Source organism: Bos indicus, chromosome 16 (genome assembly GCF_029378745.1).
Source record: "Bos indicus isolate NIAB-ARS_2022 breed Sahiwal x Tharparkar chromosome 16, NIAB-ARS_B.indTharparkar_mat_pri_1.0, whole genome shotgun sequence".
Classification (NCBI taxonomy): domain Eukaryota; kingdom Metazoa; phylum Chordata; class Mammalia; order Artiodactyla; family Bovidae; genus Bos; species Bos indicus.
Genome location: NC_091775.1, coordinates 72,916,409 through 72,938,912, shown reverse-complemented (window position 1 = coordinate 72,938,912; position 22,504 = coordinate 72,916,409). Strand labels below are relative to the sequence as shown.

Genomic DNA, 22,504 nt, shown 5'->3' with positions numbered 1-22,504 from the left:
GATTGGGGGCAGGAGGAGAAGGGGACAACAGTGGATGAGATGGCTGGATGGTATCACCGACTGGATGGACATGAGTTTGAGTAAACTCCGGGAGTTGGTGATGGACAGGGAGGCCTGGCATGCTGCGATTCATGGGGTTGCAAAGAGTCGGACACAACTGAGCGACTGAACTGAACTGAGGCCTCCCTGTCCATCACCAACTCCCGGAGTTCACTCAAACTCACATCCGTCAAGTCGGTGATGCCATCCAGCCATCTCATCCTCTGTCGTCCCCTTCTCTTCCTGCCCCCAATCCCTCCCAGCATCAGGGTCTTTTCTAATGAGTCAACTCTTCGCATGAGATGGCCAAAGTACTGGAGTTTCAGCTTTAGCATCAGTCCATCCAATGAAGATTCAGGAGTGATTTCCTTTAGGATGGACTGGTTGGATCTCCTTGCAGTCCAAGGGACTCTCAAGAGTCTTCTCCAACATCACAGTTCAAAAGCATCAATTCTTCGGTGCTCAGCTTTCTTCACAGTCCAACTCTCGCATCCATACGTGACTACTGTAAAAACCATAGCCTTGACTAGATGGACCTTTGTTGGCAAAGTAATGTCTCTGCTTTTTAATATGCTATCTAGGTTGGTCATAAAGGGTCAGTGTAGGGCTATATTTCCGCCTGCAGTTTAATGGGATTTCAAAAAACAGTATAAAGAATTTATGTGGTTGGAAATGAAAACCTATCAAGAAAGGTTCACAAATTTAGGATGATCCCCTCTGAGGAAGAGAAGAGGACATTTCTTGTCTTTAACTCTAGCTCTTAAGATTATTTTGTGCAGCATCCTACAATTTACATTTTGTTTCCAGATACATCATCTTGTTTGTGACTAAGCTGGTTAACAAGTTAGATAATAAGAAAATAATCAAAATGAGTTTTTCCATTTTAAATGAGTTTTAAACATAATTTTAAATAATTTTTATAAGTATAGACTTCAGATATATTAAATTTCAAAATTATTATCAAGGCATAAAGACTTTAGCTTTTTATTACAAAGCACAGATGGTCCTCAGTTTTAGACATGGTTACAGTTAAGGGGAAATACAGCAGAGCTAGCTGACTGGCTGTGCCTTCAGGAAGCACAATCTGTCCCTGGAAGTGTCCACAACTCAATTTCATTGTAACAAACCCCTTGGCAAGCCTGAAAGGAGTATTCTTCCATTATAGTTAATAAAATTGCTTCCTGTTTTATAAATATTCAAGGATTTTGTGACACAATAAAAGGAGAGAGACAAATACATCATTACAGTAAAATGTTCTGATTATTATCACCAAGTCTGCACAGTCTACTCTGGGAATAAACTCAATTTCCCTGCGGTGGAATCAGAGATGGTCTTATGAGAGAACTGCATCTTAAAGAAAAAATAATCACAACACCAGAGGACAGGAATAACAGGAGAATTGGAATATTTGATTCAAATTGTAACTAAAGTACTAGTATTTTCTATTTTGAAACTTTTTAATCCATAAAATTAAAATGTAAGACTAGGTATTTGATGCATTTTAAATTTTAAAATCATACATTAAGGAAAATGAAAAATTACAAAAATTTAAATATAAATCATTACCAATATCAGTTGCTGGCAGGTAAAACAAAGTGTTACAAACTAACATAAACACTATATGAAATAAAGAAAATGTAACTAATGATGATAAATAGAAGATGACATGTAATTTAAAAGAAAGATGTCTCTTTACGTGTGTCAATTGGTCTTTATTAGATAGTGAACTGATTTTTGTGTACATTTTTTCAGCTGCTGAAAAAGCTCTGATTCTAAACTAGTTGGAAGATGATATCATTGCTATTAGCTAACTTCAAACATTTCCTTTTTACTCCATCTTCAAACGATCTCTGTCTCTGTCTCTCACTTACTTTGAGGAAACATTTTTAATAACTATTTCCTCCATGGGTTGCAATCTTTTTATTGACATCAAGCTGTGTTCTCATTCTTTCAGGAGAGGTATCACACGTCTCTTTTGGCTTCTTTAGTCTCATGGGGAGCTTCCACACAGTTTCCTGCAGTAGTTTCAGCACTGGCATTTTCATATTCTATTGGTTCAGAAGTGCCTGGAACTCAAGCATTATTCTTCCAGCAGAAGCTTCTCCTTTCAATTCTCATTAATTCTTCCTCTTAAGAATTATGGAGACAGAGAAGAAGTTCATCTAAGCAAGTAAAACAGTTTGATTAGAAACTGTAATGCAATATAATATGTAAATAACTCAAATCATAGAAATTTTTAGAATAATGATTTTATTCCAACAAAAAATACTGATCTTCTGGACCTTAAAATATCATAGTATATGAAACACTAAAATTTAAAAAAAAAGAAACTGATATTGCATTTACTAGCTTAAAAGTGAAATGTCATCCACAGAATACAAGGCAGACATGCAGTTCAGTCCTGGCATTAAAAGAATCACAAATCCAGCAACCTGAAGTAGTTCAAATAGAGATCCAGATCTTTACTATACTCTCTGAAAAAATCCCCAAGGTGAAATACTTATTTAAAAACTTCATCAAAATCCACTTTCTTTATCCCAAATGCCTGGAACACATCAAAAGTCTTCTTTGTTCATTACCAAAGCTCTCAGAACTTCCATTTGAACCCATATGGGGTGAATTTGTGTGTTCCCATTATCCTTTACCTTCCAGAATTACCATGTTATTTTTTCACTTGTAACCCCTTTCCCATGAAGGTCCCCTGGGTCCTCAGCTTAAGGATGGAATGGGAGGTCGAGGGACTTGTTGTTCAGTTGCTAAGTCCAACTATTTGCGACCCCTTGGACTGCAGCATACCAAGCTCCTCTGTCCTCCACTAACTCCCAGAGTTTGCTCAAATTCATGTCTATTGAGTTGGTGATGTTATCTAACCATCTCATCCTCTGCCTCCCTCTTCTTTTTGCTTTCAATCTTTCCCAGCATGAGTCTTTTCCAGTGAATCAGGTCTTCACATCTGGTGGCCAAAGTACTGGAGCTTCAGCTTCAGCATCAGTCCTTCCAATGAATATTCAGGGGTAATTTTCTTTAGGATTGACTGGTTTGATCTCCTTGCTGTCCAAAGGTCTCTCAAGCATCTTCTCCAGCACAATTCAAAAACATCAATTCTTTGGCACTCAGCCTTCCTTATGGTCCAACTCTCACATCTGTACATGACTACTGGAAAAATCATAGCTTTGACCACATAGATCTTTGTTGGCAAAATGATGCCTCTGCTTTTTAATATGCTAAGTTTATCATAGCTTTCCTTTCAAGGAGCAAGTGGCTTTTAATTTCATGGCTGCAGTCACCATCCACAGTGGTTTTAGAGCCCAAGAAAATAAAATCTGTCACTGCTTCTATTTGCCATGGTGATGGGACTGGATGCCATGGTCTTGGTTTTTTGAAAGCTGAGTTTTAAGCCAGCTTTTTCATTCTCCTTTTTTACCCTCATCAAGAGGCTCTTTAGTTCCTCTTTACTTTCTGATATTAGAGTGTTTGCATATCTGAAGTTGTTGGTATTTGTCCCGGAAATCTTGATTCCAGCTTGTGGTTCATCTAGCCTGGTATTTCAGGACTTGATGTAGGTCCTATATTCTCTCAAGGAGCAAAACTACATTGAGAAGGAGGAAGACAGAGGAGTAGCCTGAGGACACAATGCTGAGGGAGGTATTATTTTTTGCATTGTTCTTTTTTTTTTTCTTTTTTTTTTAATTTTATTTTTAAACTTTACAAATTGTATTAGTTTTGCCAAATATCAAAATGAATCCGCCACAGGTATACATGTGTTCCCCATCCTGAACCCTCCTCCCTCCCCCCCCCCCCCCCGCCCCCCATACCATCCCTCTGGGTCGTCCCAGTGCACTAGCCCCAAGCATCCAGTATCATGCATCGAACCTGGACTGGCAACTCGTTTCATACATGATATTATACGTTTCAATGCCATTCTCCCAAATCTTCCCACCCTCTCCCTCTGCAACAGAGTCTAAGAAACAGTAGGTGTTTATAGAAGGGGCCAAATGGAAAAAGAGACATTAAAAACAGACATTAAAAACACAGAAAAGATGAACTAGAATAACCCACAGATGGAGGTCCTGGGCCTGGGCACATGCTGTTCCTCTCTTGCCCAGGACTCCCTATTTATGCCATCTGGGTGTGTACTGCTTGTTCTTCAGGACTCAATTCAGAAATCAGGTCCTACAGAAAGTCTTACAGGATCCCCCTCCCTGTTTCCATAGCTACTGAGACACATCCTAGGGTGGCCTGTATTTAATGGCTTTGGGCACTCACAGATACTAAGGACCAGGTCTAGTTGATCCTTGTAACGTCAATCTCAGGCAGAGGATATAATGCACACAGTAGCAGGTTCTCATTTAACAATTGTTAAGTAAATGAATGAATATTTTAAGGAGAGGAAGAGGTGATCACACAACCATAAAAAAAACAGGATAAGTCTTCTTTGAAAGAAACTACTTAAAACCATCATTTTTGTGGTCTCTGTTTAACTAAGATAGGAACTCTGCATGCTCCCAAAGAGAAAGTATAAAAGGAACTAAATATTCTACAATTTAAAATGACTGATTCCTAGAAGGGTGGGTTATGGAAGGTAGCCCACTTCAAATCCTAGGTAGCCTACCTCAAATCTTAAATTATGCCCTTTTTCTTTAAGGCTTTAAGATTTACTGTTCCAGAGAGTTAATGTTTTTCAGCAATAGATTATTTCAGATAATATGTATTATCACACAGTTCACATGGGTTAGGAATCAGAGAGTGGCTTAGCTGGGCCCTCTGGGTCAGGGTCTCTCACAAGGCTGCTGTTACAGTATTGGCTAAAGTGAAGTGAAGTGAAGTGAATTTGCTCAGTCGTGTCCGACTCTTTGCGACCCCATGGACTGTAGCCTATCAGGCTCCTCCGTTCATGGGATTTTCCAGGCAAGAATACTGGAGTGAGTTGCCATTTCCTTTCTCCAGGGGAACTTCCTGACCCAGGGATCAAACCTGGGTCTCCCACATTGTAGTCAGACGCTTTACTGTCTGAGCCACGATGAGCTGAGGATGTGGGTGCAGAGGTGATCCTAAGAAGCACAGATGAGGAAATGTGAAAGGTGAGACAGGGGATGGAGAAAAGTCAGGAAGTGTGCTTTACCGAGCAGGGTTAATAAGTAGGTTAGTAATGAGTGGGTTCCCCTGTTAATAGCCTCATTGAGGGTTCAACCCCACTGAGAATCCTCTGAGAAACCATGTGGAACACATCTAAATATTGTCCCTCTGGTGGTGAGGAGGCTGGGGCATTAATTCACCCACTCTATCCACAACTGGTTAAAGATTGTGACCAGGGGTAACTCCCCCTCCACACTTGCGTGCTGCACCTGCCTATAACAGAACAAGCTCCCATGGGGCCAAAGAGAGATTTCAGGCAAAGAAGAGAGACATGGAGCTGGAAGTAAGAAACTCTTAGTGTGTGGAAACCATATTTGTGCTGCACTGAGGACAGCCAAGGGGTTGTGAGGTAGGATACTAACAATGTTTGCTACAAGTAGTTTTCCTTTGGATTCATGGAGAGTCTTATACAGTGCAGGGCTTTTGGTCTTTACTCTCCAATGTTGTCCTGTGGCTCAGCTGGTGAAGAATCTGCCTGCAATGTGGGAGACCTGGGTTCGATCCCTGGGTTGGGAAGATCCCCTGGAGAAGGAAATGGCAACCCACTCCAGTATTCTAGCCTGGAGAATTCCATGAACTGTATAGTCCATGGAGTCGCAAAGAGGTGGACACAACTGAGCGACTTTCACACTCCAGTGTCGTAATTCCACTTTTAAAATCAGTTCAACCCATCAGTAAAGAGATTCACATATCTTCAGTCTGTGATCTTGGGCAAACTGCAGTGGTAGTCTACTTCAATCCCTCTTCTCTATAGGACACAGTGTCCTGGATACTCTCCCAGTGATCAGCAGTGCAAAGAACAGTTACACACAGCTGAGCAGAGGAAAGGATGGGAGCCTAGGAGATACTGAGTGGGCAGCTTAGGGGAAGACAGAATCTTCCCCACGATCCCTACACTGACCTCTGCCAAAGAAGGGGTGATGGAGGCTTGGGTTACAACTGGTGGCAGTGTGTTTGATGGCTTGTGGCTAAGGATGGGTTGAGGTCAAGAGAAAGGTCATCTATGAAGAATAAAAAGAGCCTAGTAATGGAGTTGGAGAAGTGAAGATGATGGAGAAAATTTGAAATAGCTCTTATTGAAAATGAGAAGACTTTAAAAAACAGGGTTGTTATAGGAGTGGTGCCAGTCAATCTCTAGGGTAGCAGTTTGCCCAGTGGCATAATTATCTGGAACTGGGCTCAGACCCAGGTAGAGATTCACAAGGATGAGTGTCACCTTTGTGGGTTTTTTTCTTACTGGTTACACCATTTATTACAATTTGTCCAACTGGTTACGGATTTTTGTGTCTACTTCTCCAATGGAGAGGCAAAGGGGTGTGTGACTAGACAGAGACCTTCTAACCCCTGACATTCCAGAATTATGTTTTTGGTTAAGTCTCTTTCTCTTACAAGATTACGAGCCTCTTAAGACCATAGATTATGCATTATTCATCTTTGTGTTTCAAATAGCTCAAAATTATGATCATAAATGTTTGTGGAATTATGACGGAATACATTTTAAAGCCTCCAAATTTATTGAACGTACTCTGTGACTTACTTGCTAGTTCAAACTAAGAAACCGAAAAAGTAGAAAAAAAATTTAAGAACCAGGAAAGCCATCTGCTTTACTAATAAATAGGAAGAAAAATATGAAGACTGAGTTAGTCTGAAAACCTAACAACTTAAGACCTTAAAACACAACTTTTGACTTATAAGAAAGTTAAAAATTTAAAACATTTGGCTGGTTAATATAATTGTATGTATATTTAGTTTATTCTCTTCCATAGAAATTAGGAATAGTTTTATGTATGTATATAGAAATAAAGTATACAATTACATAAAACTGTTGTTTAAAATAGTATTATTCACAGTGAGGTGTTAAACTCCTAAGGCTATTCAGTGGTGAGTTCACAAAACTTACAAAGCAAATATGCCATATGGTCCAGAAATGCGAGTGCTACAATGATTTTTCTTCAGGGAGTGTGGGAAAGGAGCAACCTGAGAAGTAGGTTGGGGTTGATTACGGTTCTCTTAGGAATACACAGCATAGAGAGACGGTGAGGATTTTTCATGTGTCGACTGGTCCAGAGGGTACCCAGATACTTGGTCAACCATTATTTGGGTGTTACTGTGAAGGTGTTTTTGGATGAGATTAACACTTAAACCCTTAGCCTGAGTAGGTTGTTCTCCCTAATGTGAGGGGGTCTCACCCAACCTGCTGAAGACCTGAATACAACAAAAATGTTGAACCTCTCCCAAGTGAGAGAATTCCTCCTGCCTGATGGTCTTTGAAATGGGACATTAGCCTTTTCCCTGCCTTCAGACTTGAGCTGAATCATTGGTTCTTTGGACTAGAACTAGACCACTTACCCTCCTGGGTCTCCAGCTTGCCAACTCACCCTCCAGATCTTGGGACTTTGCAGCTTCTATTATCACAGGAGCCTATGTAGATAGATAGATGGTGGTATGGTCACTAAGTTGTGTCCAACTCTTGTGATGCCATGGACTGTAGTGCACTAGGCTCCTCTGTCCATGGGATTTCCCAGGAAAGAATACTGGAGTGGGTTGCCATTTCCTTCTCCAGGGGGTCTTCCTGACCCGGGATTGAACCTGGGTCTCCTGCATTGCAGGTGGAATCCTGCACTGAAGGCAGATTCTTTACAAACTGAGCCACCAGGGAAGCCTAGATAGATAAATTGATCCATCTGTTTCTTCTTGGAAGAATCCTGATTAAAACAGAAGCCAAGAACATATATACCTGATCTGTTGAATTTGAAATGATTCTCTTCCTAAGTCTTCACGAGTATTTATTAATACTAACTTCAGTAATCAAAATAATAACTATACCATTTCCAGACTGGCCTCAAACTGAAATTGACATGACATAAAAATAAATTGTAGAATCCAAGAGGTAGGTAAATTAATTCTCCTTGTATAATTCTTTCCACTTCTCTGTATGCTTGATAATTTTCATAACAAAACATTGATGAAAATAATTTAAAATGCATAGGTTGTGGAAAGTAGAATGTTTATAAAGTAAATAGAATAAAGTAGAACAAAATTCTTACTAGGGTTTTAAATAAACTGAGTTTAATTCAAATACCTCAATTCCAAAACAGCAGTAACAAGATGCCATCTCAGCAGATGACCTTGACCCTTACTTCACAGGTAAGAATACCTTTATGAAATACCCCAAATGTCCAACCACCACTCCTGCAAACTTGCTGTATAAGTATCTCCATTTTAGCTTTCTCTAGCCTCAGAGGATGAGGAGTACCACCTCTTGGTCAAGACCAATCCAGCCATCTTGTCCTTGTTGCTCCATCTCCAAAGTCTTGCTCCATCAGTTAATCCCTCTCTGCTTTTGTTTCTTCTGCTCCTTTCTCATTAATGGTTTCTTCTCCTACAATATGTATGAAATGCTTAAGAAATCTACTTCTCCAAAACATCCCCTTTGTCTCAGATACATAAGATGACTATTAATATTTTACAGAGATTCCTATTTAGAAGAATATTGGGCTTCCCTTGTGAGTCAGCTGGTAAAGAATCTGCCTGCACTGTGGGAGACCTGGGTTCAATTCCTGAGTTGGGAAGATCCACTGGAGAAGGGAAAGGCTACCCACTCCAGTATTCTGGCCTGGAGAATTCCATGGACTGTATAGTCCATGGGGTCACAGAGTCAGACACGACTGAGTGACTTTCACTTCACTTCCGTTTAGAAGATGCTAGGTCTTCCTTGGGTGATGCTGGTCTGTGAAATGCTTGTTACTGATCAGAGACTGAGATAAGGAACTTCCATCATAGTGTAAAGCAACTACTGGGTTGGCCAAAACGTTGAGGTTCTTCCACAAGATCTTGCAGAAAAACCTGAATGAACTTTTTGGCCAACCCAACACCTTAATAAGCATGCAGTTTCATTCAGCTGACTTCTTTTATTTTTTAAGTAAGACTTTCTCAATGAACGAAACAGTGTGTTCGTGTATATTCTAGCACCTTACCTTACTATAGTTATGATCTGGTAATGAACAGTGTGTGGACTGGCACCAGTCAGGAGACTAGTTTGTTTGTGGACTACACATCAAGTAACACGGATTGGAGTGACAGTAATGCAAATCTCTCCACTGAGGCTGGAGAGAGAACTGTCAGAATTAGCTCAGTTTGGTGTTCAGATTATGCTTCTAAGACATAGGTCATGTATGCTTGAATCAATATCTGTCTAGAGCAGTGGCCCCAACCTTTTTGGCACCAGTGACCAATTTTGTGGAAGACAGTTTTTCCACAGACCCTGGGGGGGGGGGGGGGAGGCAGGGATGGTTTGGGGATGATTCAATTGCATTACATTTATTGTGCACTATACTTCTATTACTAAATCAGCTCCACCTTAGATCATCAGGCATTAGATCCCGGAGGCTGAGGATCCTTGGTCTGGTCTAGAACAATGTTTATCAAACTACAGATCTTGACCCAAACTTCTAAGTAAGAATTGTTTTGTGGAACTTTTTAAATTTTTTAAATTGAGGCATAGTTTCTTACAAAGTTGTGTTAGTTTCTGCTGTACACTGAAGTGAATCAGCTTTATGTATACATACATCCCTCCTGAACCTCCCCTCACTGCCCCATCCCATCTCACCCATCTGGGTCATCACAGAGCACCGAGCTCAGCCCCCTGCACTATACAATAGTTCACACATGGTAGCATATATATGTCAAACCTAATCTCCCAGTACACTTGATCTTAGCCAAAAGGCCGAGAAGTGACCTTAGCCAAAAGGCCAAGAAGCGAAAAGTAAGAGGTCAAGAGATACATGGAGTAATAGGCAAATTTGGCCTTGGAGTACAAAACAAAGCAGGACAAAGGCTAACAGAGTTTTGCCAAGAGAACGCACTGGTCATAGCAAATACCCTCTTCCAACAACACAACACTCTACACATGGACATCACCAGATGGTCAACACCGAAATCAGATTGACTGTATTCTTTGCAGCCAAAGATGGAGATGAAGCTCTCTACAGTTAGCAAAAACAAGACCGGGAGCTGACTGTGGCTCATACCATGAACTCCTCATTGCAAAATGCAGACTTAAATTGAAGAAAGTAGGGAAAACCAATAGACCATTCAGGTATGACCTAAATCAAATCCCTTATAATTATACAGTGGAAGTGAGAAATAGATTCCAGGTATTAGAACTGATAGAGTGCCTGAAGAACTATGGATGGAGGTTTGTGAAATTGTACAGGAGGCAGGGATCAAGATGATCCCCAAGAAAAAGAAATGCAAAAAGGCAAAATGGTTGTCTAAGGAGGCCTTACAAATAGTTGAGAAAAGAAGAGAGTCTAAAGGCATAGTAGAAAAGGAAAGATATACCCATTTGAATGCAGAGTTCCAAAGAACAGCAAGAAGAGATAAGAAAGCCTTCCTCAGTGATCAATGCAAAGAGAGAAAAACAACAGAATGTGAAAGACTAGACACCTCTTCAAGAAAATCAGAGATACAGAGGGAACATTTCATGCAAAGATGGGCACAATAAAGGACAGAAATGGTATGGACCTAACAGAAGCAGAAGATATTGAGAAGAGGTGGCAAGAAAACACAGAAGAACTGTACAAAAAAGGTCTTCATGATCCAGATAACCACGATGGTGTGATCACTCACCTAAAGCCAGACATCCTGGAATGCGAAATCAAGTGGACCTTAGGAAGTATCACTACAAAGCTAGTGGAGGTGATGGAATTCCAGCTGAGCTATTTAAAATCCTAAAAGATGATACTGTTAAAGTGCTGCGTTCAGTATGCCAACAAATTTGGAAAACTCAGCCATGGCCACAGGATTGGAAAAGGTTAGTTTTCATTCCAATCCCAAAGATGGGCAATGCCTCAAAGAATGTTCAAACTACTACACTACTGCACTCATATCACACGGTGGCAAAGTAATGCTCAAAACTCTTAAAGCAAGGCTTTAACAGTACGTGAACCGTGAACTTCCAGATGTTCAAGCTGGATTTAGAAAAGGCAAAGGAACCAGAGATCAAATTGCCAACATCCCTTGGATCACTGAAAAAGCAAAAGAATTCCAGAAAAACATCTACTTCTGCTTTCTGATTACAGCTTTCGACTATATAGATCACAATAAACTGTGGAAAATTCTCAAAGAGATGGAAATACCAGACCACCTGACCTGCCTCTTGAGAAATCTGTATGCAGGTCAAGAAGCAACAGTGAGAACTCGACATGAAACAATAGACTGGTTCAGTCTAGGCTGTATATTGTCAATATACAGCGTCAAGGCTGTATATTGTCACCCTGCTAATTTAACTCATATGCAGAGTACATCATGCGAAATGCCAGGCTGGATGAAGCACAAGCTGGAATCAAGATTGCTGGGAGAAATATCAATAATCTCAGATATGCAGATGACACCACCCTTATGGCAGAAAGCGAAGAGGAACTAAAGAGCCTCTTGATGAAAGTGAAAGAGGAGAGTGAAAAATCTGGCTTAAACTCAACATTCAAACAACTAAGATCATGGCATCTGGTCCCACCACTTCATGGCAAATAGATGGGGAAACAATGGAAACAGTGAGAGACTTTTATTTTCTCGGGCTCCAAAATCACCGCAGATGGTGACTACAGCCATGAAATCAAAAAACGCTTGCTCCTTAGAAGAAAAGCTATGACCAATCTAGACAGCATATTAAAAAGCAGAGACATTACTTTGCCAACAAAGGTTTGCCTAGTCAAAGTTCTGGTTTTTCCAGTAGTCATTTAAGGATGTTGAGAGTTAAGAGCATCAAGAAAGCTAAGCGCTGAAGAATTGATGCTTTTAAATTGTGGAGAAGACTCTTGAGAGTTCCTTGGATTGCAAGATCAAAGACTCTTGAGAGTTCCTTGGACTGCAAGATTTCCTAAAGAAAATCAGTCCTGAATATTCATTGGAAGGACTGATGCTGAAGTTTTACTTTGGCCACCTGATGCGAATAACTGACTCACTGGAAAAGACCCTGATGTGGGGAAAGAGTGAAGGCAGGAGAAGGGGGTGACAGAAGATGAGATGGTCAGATGGCATTACTGACCCGATGGACAAAGTTTGACCAAGCTCCGGGAGTTGGTGATGGACAGGGAAGCCTGGAGCACTGCAGTCCATGGGGTTGCAGACATGACTGGGTGACTGAACTGAATCTCCCAGTTTATTCAACCCCTTCTTTTCCCCCTACCACCCATGTCCACATCCAATCTGTGTTTCTATTCGTATCATGCAAATAGGTTCATCTACATTATTCTTCTAGATTACACGTATGTGCATGTTATATTTGCATATTTCTGGTAATTATTCAAAACTATTACCTTATCTCTGTGAGTATACTTTTCTTTGACTTGGGACTTGCCATTGACTTGCTCTAGCCAATGGACTGTTAAATGTGACATGAACAAAGGTTTGAAGAATTTTTGTGCAACTGGGCTTACTATTTTGTATCTCTGCCATTTTCCTAAGAAAAATATGCTCAGGCAGGTCCACAAGTATCAATAATAGGAGAGACACATGGGGCAGAGTCACCCAAGCTAGATCCCCCCAGCCAGCATCAGTCTGTATCAGCTAACCACCAACCAACTCACAGACCCACGGGCAAGCCCTGCCAAGACCAGCCATCACACCCAGCTGAGTCCAGCATAGATCAGCTGACCCTAACCAACACACAAAAATCGAGTGAGAGAAATGCTTGCCTTTATATTCCTAAGATGTTCTGGCTGTTTTATTATAAAGAAACAGCTGACTGATACACATTTATATGTCTGTATTGGGTTAACAACATAATGTATATTGCAGTGGGTAACAAAAGGTGTGAAAGCCACTGGTCTAGAAAAGCACGATGTTTCTCTTGTATTCCTTGCTATTTTCTGTCTGGGAGTGGCTGCTTGCAGTAATAAAAAATGAAGGTAAACAGAAAATAGAGCTGAGAGATAAGAAATTAAGTGTGTGTGGTGGGTGTGGGGAGAGACAGAGGCTTAATAGCAACAAGCCTTTATTTTATATTGAGTTTTCAATACAAAATTGGCTGTTTCCTGTTGCTTTTTCTTTTGAGCAACTTTTCTCAAGTTCTAATCAATACAGTGTATGTGTTACTCATTCAGTTGTGTCTCTTTGTGACCCCATGGACTGCGGCCCACCAGGCTCCTCTGTCAGTAGAATTCTCCAGGCAAAGATATTGGAGTGGGTTGCCATTCCCTTCCCCAGGGGATCTTCCCAACCCAAGGATCGAACCCAGGTCTCCTGTATTGCAGGTAGATTCTTTACTGTCTGAACCATTTATTAATACTATGAAGCCCTGGTTTCCACACTGGCATATATCCATTCTGTTTACAATCCATCGCTTTGTAGTGTTCTTAGTTTAAATCACATATAAAATTAAATACTGGAAACAAAGATAGATGTTTCTTCACAATTTAATTCAACCTAGAGTGCCTTCCTGTCCTACCCATTATCATTACATCTCAATCTAGAAAATCATAAAGGCTTCACAGAGGCTTCAAATGTTTTATAATTAGTACACTTTAGTTTCAAAACACAATTCATGGCCCAGAAGTAATGAGAATAATTTCTAATAACTGTCTCAGCTCCCATTATTATAAATTTTATACTTAACATGTTTTCAGTACTCCACATTAAGGTGGCTACCTACCAGATGAGGGTTACATGAGTAAGAACTATGGGGTGAATCACCCACAGTCAGGGACAGTAGAGGAGGTAAAGAAGGACCTCTTGAAGACCAACAGAAACATCCCCAGCATTTGGAGCTGGTATAACCAGCAAGTGTTATAGAAGCTACAGTAACAAAAGAGTGAAGGTTATCACCCTAAGAAGTGAAGTAAGAAGACAATCTGCCTTCCTTCTTCTTCTTTCTCCCTGGACTCACTTCAAAGGTCTGGGGAAGGAGGAGGGGAGAGTCCCATACCTATTGCAAACCCCACAATTTCAGCCTACACTAAATAGAATCAAATTACTCTATAACAGTAATAGAGTTAGATTAAGATGTATCAATAGGGGGAAAAAAACATGTACGCAGAAGGGAGACTTTTTTACAGCTACCTTTTAAAAATCTTGTTTACATCCTAATAAATTAAAATTCTTTGGGGAACCTGTTTCTTTGTAGTTTGTACTGAAACATTTTCAAGTTACTTTCTACATTTCCACAAATCAGTCTAGTGTTAGTTTGTATCCATTTCAGAGGTTGACACTTTTAATCTAATCTGTGGATCCACAGATTACCTCACAACTTGGATCCTAGTGTTCCCTATAGACTGATTTTAATGAGTGTTCTTTCAAACACCTTTTTTAAATAAGAAAAATTGATTTGTGAATTCTCTTTTATAATTTGTGAAACCAAGAGAAAATGAATGGCTTAGTAAAGGATACTCTGTATCAGTGAAGTGTGTCAGTCACTGAGTCGGCCCTACTCTTTGTGATTCCTTGGACTGCAGCCCACCAGGCTCTCTGTCCATGGGATTTTCCAGGCAAGGATACTGGAGTGGGTTGCCATTTCCTTCTCCAGGGGATCTTCCCAACCCAGGGATAGAACCCGGGTCTCCTGCACTGCAGGCAGATTCTTTTCTGAGTGAGTTACATGGGACAGAGTTAAAATGTAAACTTTAAATTGTCTAGTATTTTCTTCTTATTTAAATTTAGCCAAACAAATCATTAAAAATGTTTGTATGATTTAGACATTTGGCAAAACTGTTTAAATCACCTACTTTTAAAGACTATATACACATTTAAATGTAATTTTCCTAGACAGACAGCAATCTATTTTTAAAGACATGGAAATTTCATAGTCTCCTTCCATAAACAATTCCAGAACTAAAATATTCTTCTAGAAAATGCTCACTATAGCTAACTGCAAAATTCATTCATTAAACAAACATGCACTGTGCACAGGTATTGTACCCAATGCTGAGAATATAAATTAAGACATTGTTACTGCCCTTAAAGAGAAATTCCACTTAACAAAGGTACAAATGTCCACAGTCAAGTCATATGTTAGGTAAAAAAGTGAGAACTTAGAAAGCTCTCCAAAGGTTCAGGTAAACTAAAACAAGTCAGGTGAAATTAAATGGCAATAGAGTCAAATTCATTTGCTGAAGGGGGGGTGGGCGGTGGGGAGGAGAGGGGAAAAAAGGAAAATAAAAAATCTACATGAGTCTAAGTAGGGAGAGACCAGGCTAAACAATAACAAATGTGAAAGCCACGAGAATGCATTTGATTCCAGATTTAGTAACCATGTTCCCAAGAAAGCTAATTTTAGGATGGATTCATAAAAATAAGGTGCAAAGGGGTCCAAGTGTTTCCAATTGACTTTGCAGCAAGTAGCCCTCACAGTGTCGCAGGTGTCCTAAGTACAAACTAGAGCATGTGAACAGGACAATGGAAAAGGTGAAGAATCTGGAAACATACCACTGAAGACTTGTTACAGGATGATGATGTTTACCCTAAAAGAAAAGCCAAAGTGGGACATGATTGTTTTCAAATATTTAAAGGACCTGTGTGACAGAAATTGCTAGCTACCCTTTCAACACTCATTTTTTCCTTCATCCTTATCTATAGAGCCCTGATTTTTAGCAGAGCATTTTGATGGTCCCCAGCCTCCTTGAGGTTAGTGGCCACGTAACTAAATTCTGACTTGATAAATCAGCAAAAGTGGTACGTGGTACTTTCAGAAAATCTCCTTCAAGAGAAGGGGTATGTCCTTCTGCCTTTCCTCCTGTCCTGCTGTGAGGAGTGTCATCCTGATGACTGGCCACCCAGCAGCTACTTTGGATCATAAGGGCAAAAGTGACAAACCAGAGCAGTGAAGCCACGGGAAAGGAGCCTGGGCGCCGGACAACTTCATGGCAGTTGTCACTTCAGCCCAGGACTTTCTACTTCTGGATATTTTTACATGAAAAGAAATAATTTTTCATTTTGTTTAAGACACTGTTATTTGGGGTTTGTATGTAGTTGAACTTTGGGTACCAAAAAAAAGGATATTTTCTAAGACTCAGACATCTTTAAAAAATGAAATGATCCGCTTTGTGATGCAGTTACCTATCTCTGTACCTGTTTAAATGGAGGCTGTAAGACAAACATCAGAGGTGGTAAACATTCCAGGGGGTAAAGAAAAAGTGGGTTACCAGACCTCTAAAATTCCTGTCAGCTCTTAAGATTATATGATTTCTCCCCAACTTCTCACTTGGGGATGATCAGTGGCTCTAAAAAACAAAAGCAAAAAAACACACCTCCTTTTTCCTGTTGAAAACATGCCTGGACTATGCCCACTAGACTCAGCCCGACACCAAGTAGCACAGTGGTGGGCAGTCTTCTGGCTATGCTGTCTGACTCTACCTTGGAGTTAAATTTACTCCAAGACAGGTACCTCTAAAGTAAAAATAAAGAAGTGTGAAGTGTTGTCACTCAGTCATGTCCGACTCTTTAAGACCCCATGGACCATAGCCTGCCAGGCTCCTCTGTCCATGGGAGTTTCCAGGCAAGAATACTGGAGTGGGTTGCCATTTCCTTCTCCAAAAAATAAAGAACCAAAGAGCAAATCAATAAACTCTTCAGCAAAATTGTTGTCATAAAGACAATCATGAGCCTGGAAATGAATAAACCAGGATCTCTGTGGAGATCCTTCCTGTGTGCCTAGTGTAGCTGGTTAATCAAGATGGAGCTCACAACCACCACCCTACTTCTTTTCCTTTTATGAAATGAGGGTAACACCCTTATCCCCTTTCCATCTTTCCTCTTCCATTCTGTTCTCCAACTTCTAACAGCTGTAACTTTACTTCATTTCCCTCGTTACACTGTCTTCAAATTACTGTTCTGTAATTATAATTACCTGTGCTTTGTCTATTAAGTGATTTTTCATACATTTATTTCCTTGAAACAGTAATACACACATATGGCAGGAGTCCAATTTTGCACAGAACACACAAGAGATAAAGTCTCCCTTTCATCTCAGAGTCTGACACCCCCATCTCTTGAGATAAACAGTTCTCAAGCACTCTTGAGAAATAAGCTGAACGTGCACGTTGTTGTTAAGTTGGCTAAGTTGGGTCCAACTCTCTTGTGATGCCGTGGACTGTAGCCTGCCAGGCTCCTCTGTCCATGGGATTTCCCAGCCAAGAACACTAGAGTGGGTTGCCATTTCCTTCTCCAGAGGCTCTTCCCAACCAGGGATTGAACCCACATCTCCTGTATTACACATTGCAGGCGGATTCTTTACCGCTGGGCCCTAGGAAAGCGAACATGTAAAGGCAGCTATGTATATATTCCTAAGTATTTTCTAGAAGCACTATTATCTTTTATTTAGATCCACAAGCTATTTTGTTGTTCAGTTGCTAAGTTGTGTCCGACTCTGCATGGACTGCAGCACGCCAGGCTTCTTATGCTTCACCATTTCCTAGAGTTTGCTCAAACCCATGTTCACTGAGTTGGTGATGCCATCCAACCATCTCGTTACCCCTTCTCCTGCCCTCAACCTTTCCCAGCATCAGGGTCTTTTCCAATGAGTTGGCTCTTTGCATCAGGTGGCCAAAGTATTGGAGCTTCAGCATCAGTCCTTCCAATGAATATTCAGAGTTGAGTAGGCACCAAGTATATTCAAATGACCCAGCATCATTTATTCAAACATCCGTTTTTTTTTCTCATCACTACAGCATCACCTTTGCAAAATTAAAATGTTGACATAATCATCTGTTTGGGAATCCTATTCAGTTCCATTGGTCTACTTTCTAATATCTGATAGTATAAATCCCCCAACTTCATTCTTGTTCCAGATTGTCTTGGCTGTTTTTGATCTTTAGAATTTCCATATACATTTAAGGCTCAGTTGTCAATTAACTCACACACACCATCTGCTGGGATTCTAGAAGGGATTAGACTAAATCTATATAGATCATTTGGGGAGAACTGACACCTTTACACAATTAAGTCTTCTGATCCATGAGCACAGTATCTGTCCAGCTATTAACACTTGGGTCTTCTCTAATTTCTATCAACAACACAATTTTCAGCACAGACTTCTTATACCTCTCTCATTAGAATTTATTCCTAGATGCAGTGGGCTGGATGGTGCCCCAAAGACATTAGGGCCTAATCCTTGGAAACTGTAAAATGTTTATTTGGAAAAAGCATCTTTGTAGATGTGATTAAGGATCTTGAGAGAGCAGATAATTCTGGATTATTCAGGTGGGCGATACATGCTAGTGGTCTCTATATAACAGCGTGCCTGCATGCTAAATCACTTCAGTCATGTCTGACTCTTTGCACCCTTTAGACTGTAGCCCGCCAGGGTCCTCTGTCCATGGAATTCTCCAGGTAAGATTACTGAAGTGGGTTGTCATTCCCTTCTCCAGGGGGATCTTCCCAACCCAGTGATCTAACCCACATCTCTTTGTCTTCTCACTTGCAGGTGGGCTCTTTCCCACTAGCTCCACCTAGGAAGCCCCCTATACAACAGACAAGAGGAAAATTCCAGACACGCAGAGAAGGCAACGTGAAGATGGACACAGAGGTTAGAATGACTGTGGCTTCAAGCCTAGGAATGCCAGCAAACAGAAACTGGAAAAGGCAAGGAACAGATTCTCCCCTCAAACCGCTTGAGGGAGCTCAGCCTGCCGACACATCAATTTCAGACTTTTTGTTTCTAGAACTGTGAGAGGATGGACGCGTTTTAAGCTACCATGCTTGTGGTAATTTGTCACAGCTGCCACTGGAAACTAACATACTAGTTATTCAATATTTTTTGTGCATTCATATATGGTAAAACTTAAAAAATTTAATTTCCTAATTGTTTAACGGTGGTATATAAAATTAACCTTTATATACTGACTTATAAACTTGCTAAATTCATTAATACTAACAGTTTATAAATTTTATATAGACTATCGTGCTTTTTTCCAAACAACAGGTTTATGTATTTCTTTCTAATCCTTATATTACCTTGCCTTTTTACAGTCACTGGGATGCCAGTACAACAGTGAATTATATCTCTTTTGACGTTTTGAATTTGTAACTATGAAAATGTAATGTCTGTTCCAAGGTTAAAATATAATGTATATAATATTAAAAAATTTTAATATAGTAAAAAAAAACAGTCAAAATAATCAATAGCCTTCTAGTTAACAAATCCAAAAGCCTTTTCTTAAACCCCTCTCGTGACTCTGCATTCTTTGACACTGTTGATGATCCCTTCTTAATGCTTATTTCTTCCTTGCCCAGATTCTTTTTTTCTGCCTCTAACCCCCTTTATAGACATTCCTCAAATTTTCTTAGGCCTTTTCTCTGTCTATACTGTCTTTGTTAACTGTTGGGATATCATTTTAAGGCCTATGATTATTCTTCAGAACTCTTCTCTTCAGGGGCAAAACAGAAACTTGTTTTTCCTTCTTTTAAATGCCATACTCAAACACCCATTCTTCTCCCCAGAGAAATGCAGTATTCCTTGCTGCACTTGAAGAAATTGTGAAATCTTCCCACTTTAAGGGTTTTAATAAATAGAAGTGAGTTACAGAAGTTCCCAAATCTTCACAATATTTTAGTCCTTGATCTACAGACAGAAACTCCTTTCTGAAGAAAAGTGGCTGAAAGGTATTGGAATGCTGGGGTGTTAGAAAGCTGGCTGGCCAAGCAGCTTCAGAGTGATATTTATCTTTGTGAATTCACTCAGTTTAGGGTCTGGCCTTTGTGTTACAGGACCAGAGATGCTGAATCATGATCATTACAACTTGTGTATGAAAACCAAAATACCAATGTGCTAATTCACAATGAAAAAATATAACTGTCAAGGGAAATGATATTCATTTCATTTGGCCAAAATGTTCTCTCCCTGCAGAAAAAATTATATGGGAATTAAAATAACATTTACAACTGTATTTGTTAAGAAAGGAACTAGAATAAAAGGTTTAGTTGTAAGCTTCAAATATTTAATGGAATCTTATCAGGTTTTGATAAGGGAGATGAAACTACCTCTACCTCCAGAACCAGACAGGTTTTTGTATCTGCTCAGGAGACTTTCCCCTTTAGACTGGGGACCCTGACAAATATTTACCTCCCATGCTTTTCTTGGCTCAATTCCTGATTTACACGTTCCTCCTTTAAGGATGTTATTTCTTCTTTTTCTGGCCAGAGAGGCTTCTTTCCGATTTGATCCATTCAGTATTGATCTAGAAAAGAAATCTTCCAGGACAATTTTAAGTGTTTGACAAATACCTTACTGTGGACCCCAAACACCGATCTGCATACATCTGCGTAGTAAATGTTCACAAGAAATCCTCATTTCTACTTACTGGTGAGCACCCCCCCCCCCAAAAAAAAAACCACCCAATTTTTTAAAATGAAGAAAATCCTAAATAGCCTCCCAAGGCCAGGCAACCTGGCACACAGCAGATGTCCTCAAATCTGGTGAACGAAAAATGCAGTTCCTATTCCTCATGCGTAACGCAATTCAGGAAAGCATTACAGAGCAAATCGCCTGCCAGGCTGGAAACCCCGCTAGACTGCAGCTCTCCGCTCACCTCCGCTTGGGGCCTCTGCCCTCTCCAGAGGTCGGCTCCAAGCCTCGACCACAGGTCAGCGCGCTGAGAAAGCGCCAACTGGGCGAAGATCCCTTCCCAGTTTTTATTTCACCACGGACAACGCCCACTCCCCTAAGTAATGAAACAGAAAAAAAACGAACAAAAGAAAGGAAAAGGTGAGACAAGGCCGACTGAGGAAAAGGGTTTTTAAAAACACAACACTGTTTGGTGATATACAGCTGCATTGCTCGGTACTGGAAACTCATCTCGGCAGCCTCAGCCTCTCCAGGAAATCAGGCCCCAGTTCTGAGGCGCAGACCACACAAACTGCCGCGTCCAGATGGTTAGGACCGGGCCCACTCCTTCGGCCGTCCGGGCCTCGGATCCCCAAGGCCGCCCGGCTCCTCCGCCCGACTCCACCGCGAGCAAGCGCGCTTCCCCACCTCGACGCAGGCGGGGAAGCCCTGAAACCCGGCGGCCGACCCTCCGCGGCATCTCAAAAGGGCTGCGCTGCCGCGACGCCCCGCTCAGAAAAGATTAAAGGGGCGGGGGCCGCTCCCGGGCCGCTGAGGCCTCGGATAGGCAAGGACCCTTCCCGCTGGCCGACAGCGTTCCTTCCGCCCTGAGAGGGCAAAAGAGTCCCGAGGCCTGGCGCGCGCGCCTGCGCGCGCGCCTCCGCCCGCGCTCCGCAGCGCCCCCTAGGAAGGAAGCCCGCGAGGCGGCCGCGCCTCTGCGGCGATTTTATTAGCGCTCGGTTGGGGTTGCCCGGCCCGTCGGCGAGCGGGGCTTCCCCGCCCCTCCCCCTCTCTCCAGCGCATCCCCCCTCAGCCCTCCCCCGCCCGGCGGCCGGAACCTCCCTGCGGGGCGGAGTGATACCGGCGGCGGCGTAGAGCGCGGCGCGGCCGAGAGGGGCGGCAGGCGGAGGAGGAGGGGAGAGAGGCGGGGCCCGGGCGGGTTGTTGTGAGGCGACTGCGCTACTGCCGGACCGGGGCGGTTATGGCGGCTCCATATTAACACCCTCCTCCTCCTCCTCCTCCTCCTCCGCCGGCGCCGCCGTCTCCTCCTCCTCCTCCTCTCCACTCCCGCCCGCTCTCGGAAGCCATCTCCCCCTTCTCCCCCTTCCCCCTGACGCCTACCACTTCCCCCCTCACCTTTCCCCCTCCCCTCTTCTACCATGCCCGGCATGATGGAGAAAGGGCCCGAGTTACTGGGGAAGAACCGATCGGCCAACGGCAGCACCAAGAGCCCGGTGGGCGGCGGCGGCGGCGGCGGCGCCTCGTCCACGAACGGCGGGCTGCACTTCTCGGAGCCCGAGAGCGGCTGCAGCAGCGACGACGAGCACGGTGGTAGCCTCGAACTCCTCCCCGCCGTCCCGCCTGCCCCCCCCCCCCCCGCCCCGTCCCTCTCTCCTCCCCTCCCCCAGCCCCCTCCCCTCCCTTCGCCGAGCTCCCGCCCCCCCTCCCCCTCGGAGCCCGGGCGCTGCGGTAGCCTCGAACTCCCGGTGCAGTGCAGCAGCACCCCCGCCCCGCACCCCCGCGACCCCCGCCCCTCCGCCCTCCACCAATCCTCCGCCCTCGCCCGCACCCCCCCGCCCCACCGCACCTCCAGCTCCCCGCCCCCATCCGCTGCCATCTCCCGGAGTGCCCGGAGTTAATATCTTCCCATCCACCCGCCGCTTCTTTTCCTCCCCTCCTGCAATTTTCATATTTTATTAAGTATCTCTTCCTTTCTCTCTTTTTTTCCTTTGCTTTTTCTTTTTTTCCCCCCTCCCCGTCTTTCTCTCTTTTTCTCTTTTTTCCCTTCTTGAC

The 22,504-nt window shown here is 42.3% G+C and overlaps 1 protein-coding gene and 1 long non-coding RNA gene across 11 annotated transcripts in view; one reads left to right on the top strand and one right to left on the bottom strand.

Moving 5' to 3' along the window:
* Positions 1 to 1,730: 1,730 nt before the first annotated feature.
* Positions 1,731 to 22,002, bottom strand: LOC139176447 (uncharacterized). Of its 7 annotated transcripts, XR_011560939.1 has the most exons (5): positions 20,697 to 21,480; positions 20,231 to 20,358; positions 8,435 to 8,557; positions 7,525 to 7,596; positions 1,731 to 2,201 (listed from the first exon to the last, which is right to left on the bottom strand). It is a non-coding gene; the product is annotated as an uncharacterized lncRNA (long non-coding RNA). The 7 variants fall into 7 exon arrangements; XR_011560938.1 differs by lacking the exon at positions 8,435 to 8,557 and having other exon boundaries at positions 20,697 to 21,469; XR_011560936.1 differs by lacking the exons at positions 1,731 to 2,201; positions 7,525 to 7,596; positions 8,435 to 8,557 and adding exons at positions 17,037 to 17,413; positions 21,870 to 22,002 and having other exon boundaries at positions 20,697 to 20,828.
* The window catches only part of RCOR3 (REST corepressor 3), a 53,280-nt gene continuing 52,486 nt past the window's right edge, over positions 21,711 to 22,504 (top strand). The window contains exon 1 of one of the 4 annotated variants that reach the window (XM_070768640.1): positions 21,711 to 22,042. In XM_070768640.1, the coding sequence (XP_070624741.1) occupies positions 21,871 to 22,042 (172 nt within the window). In that variant the 5' untranslated portion in view covers positions 21,711 to 21,870. The remainder of the gene's footprint in view (positions 22,043 to 22,504) is intronic. The other 3 variants (XM_070768641.1, XM_070768638.1, XM_070768639.1) reach the window with 3 other exon arrangements.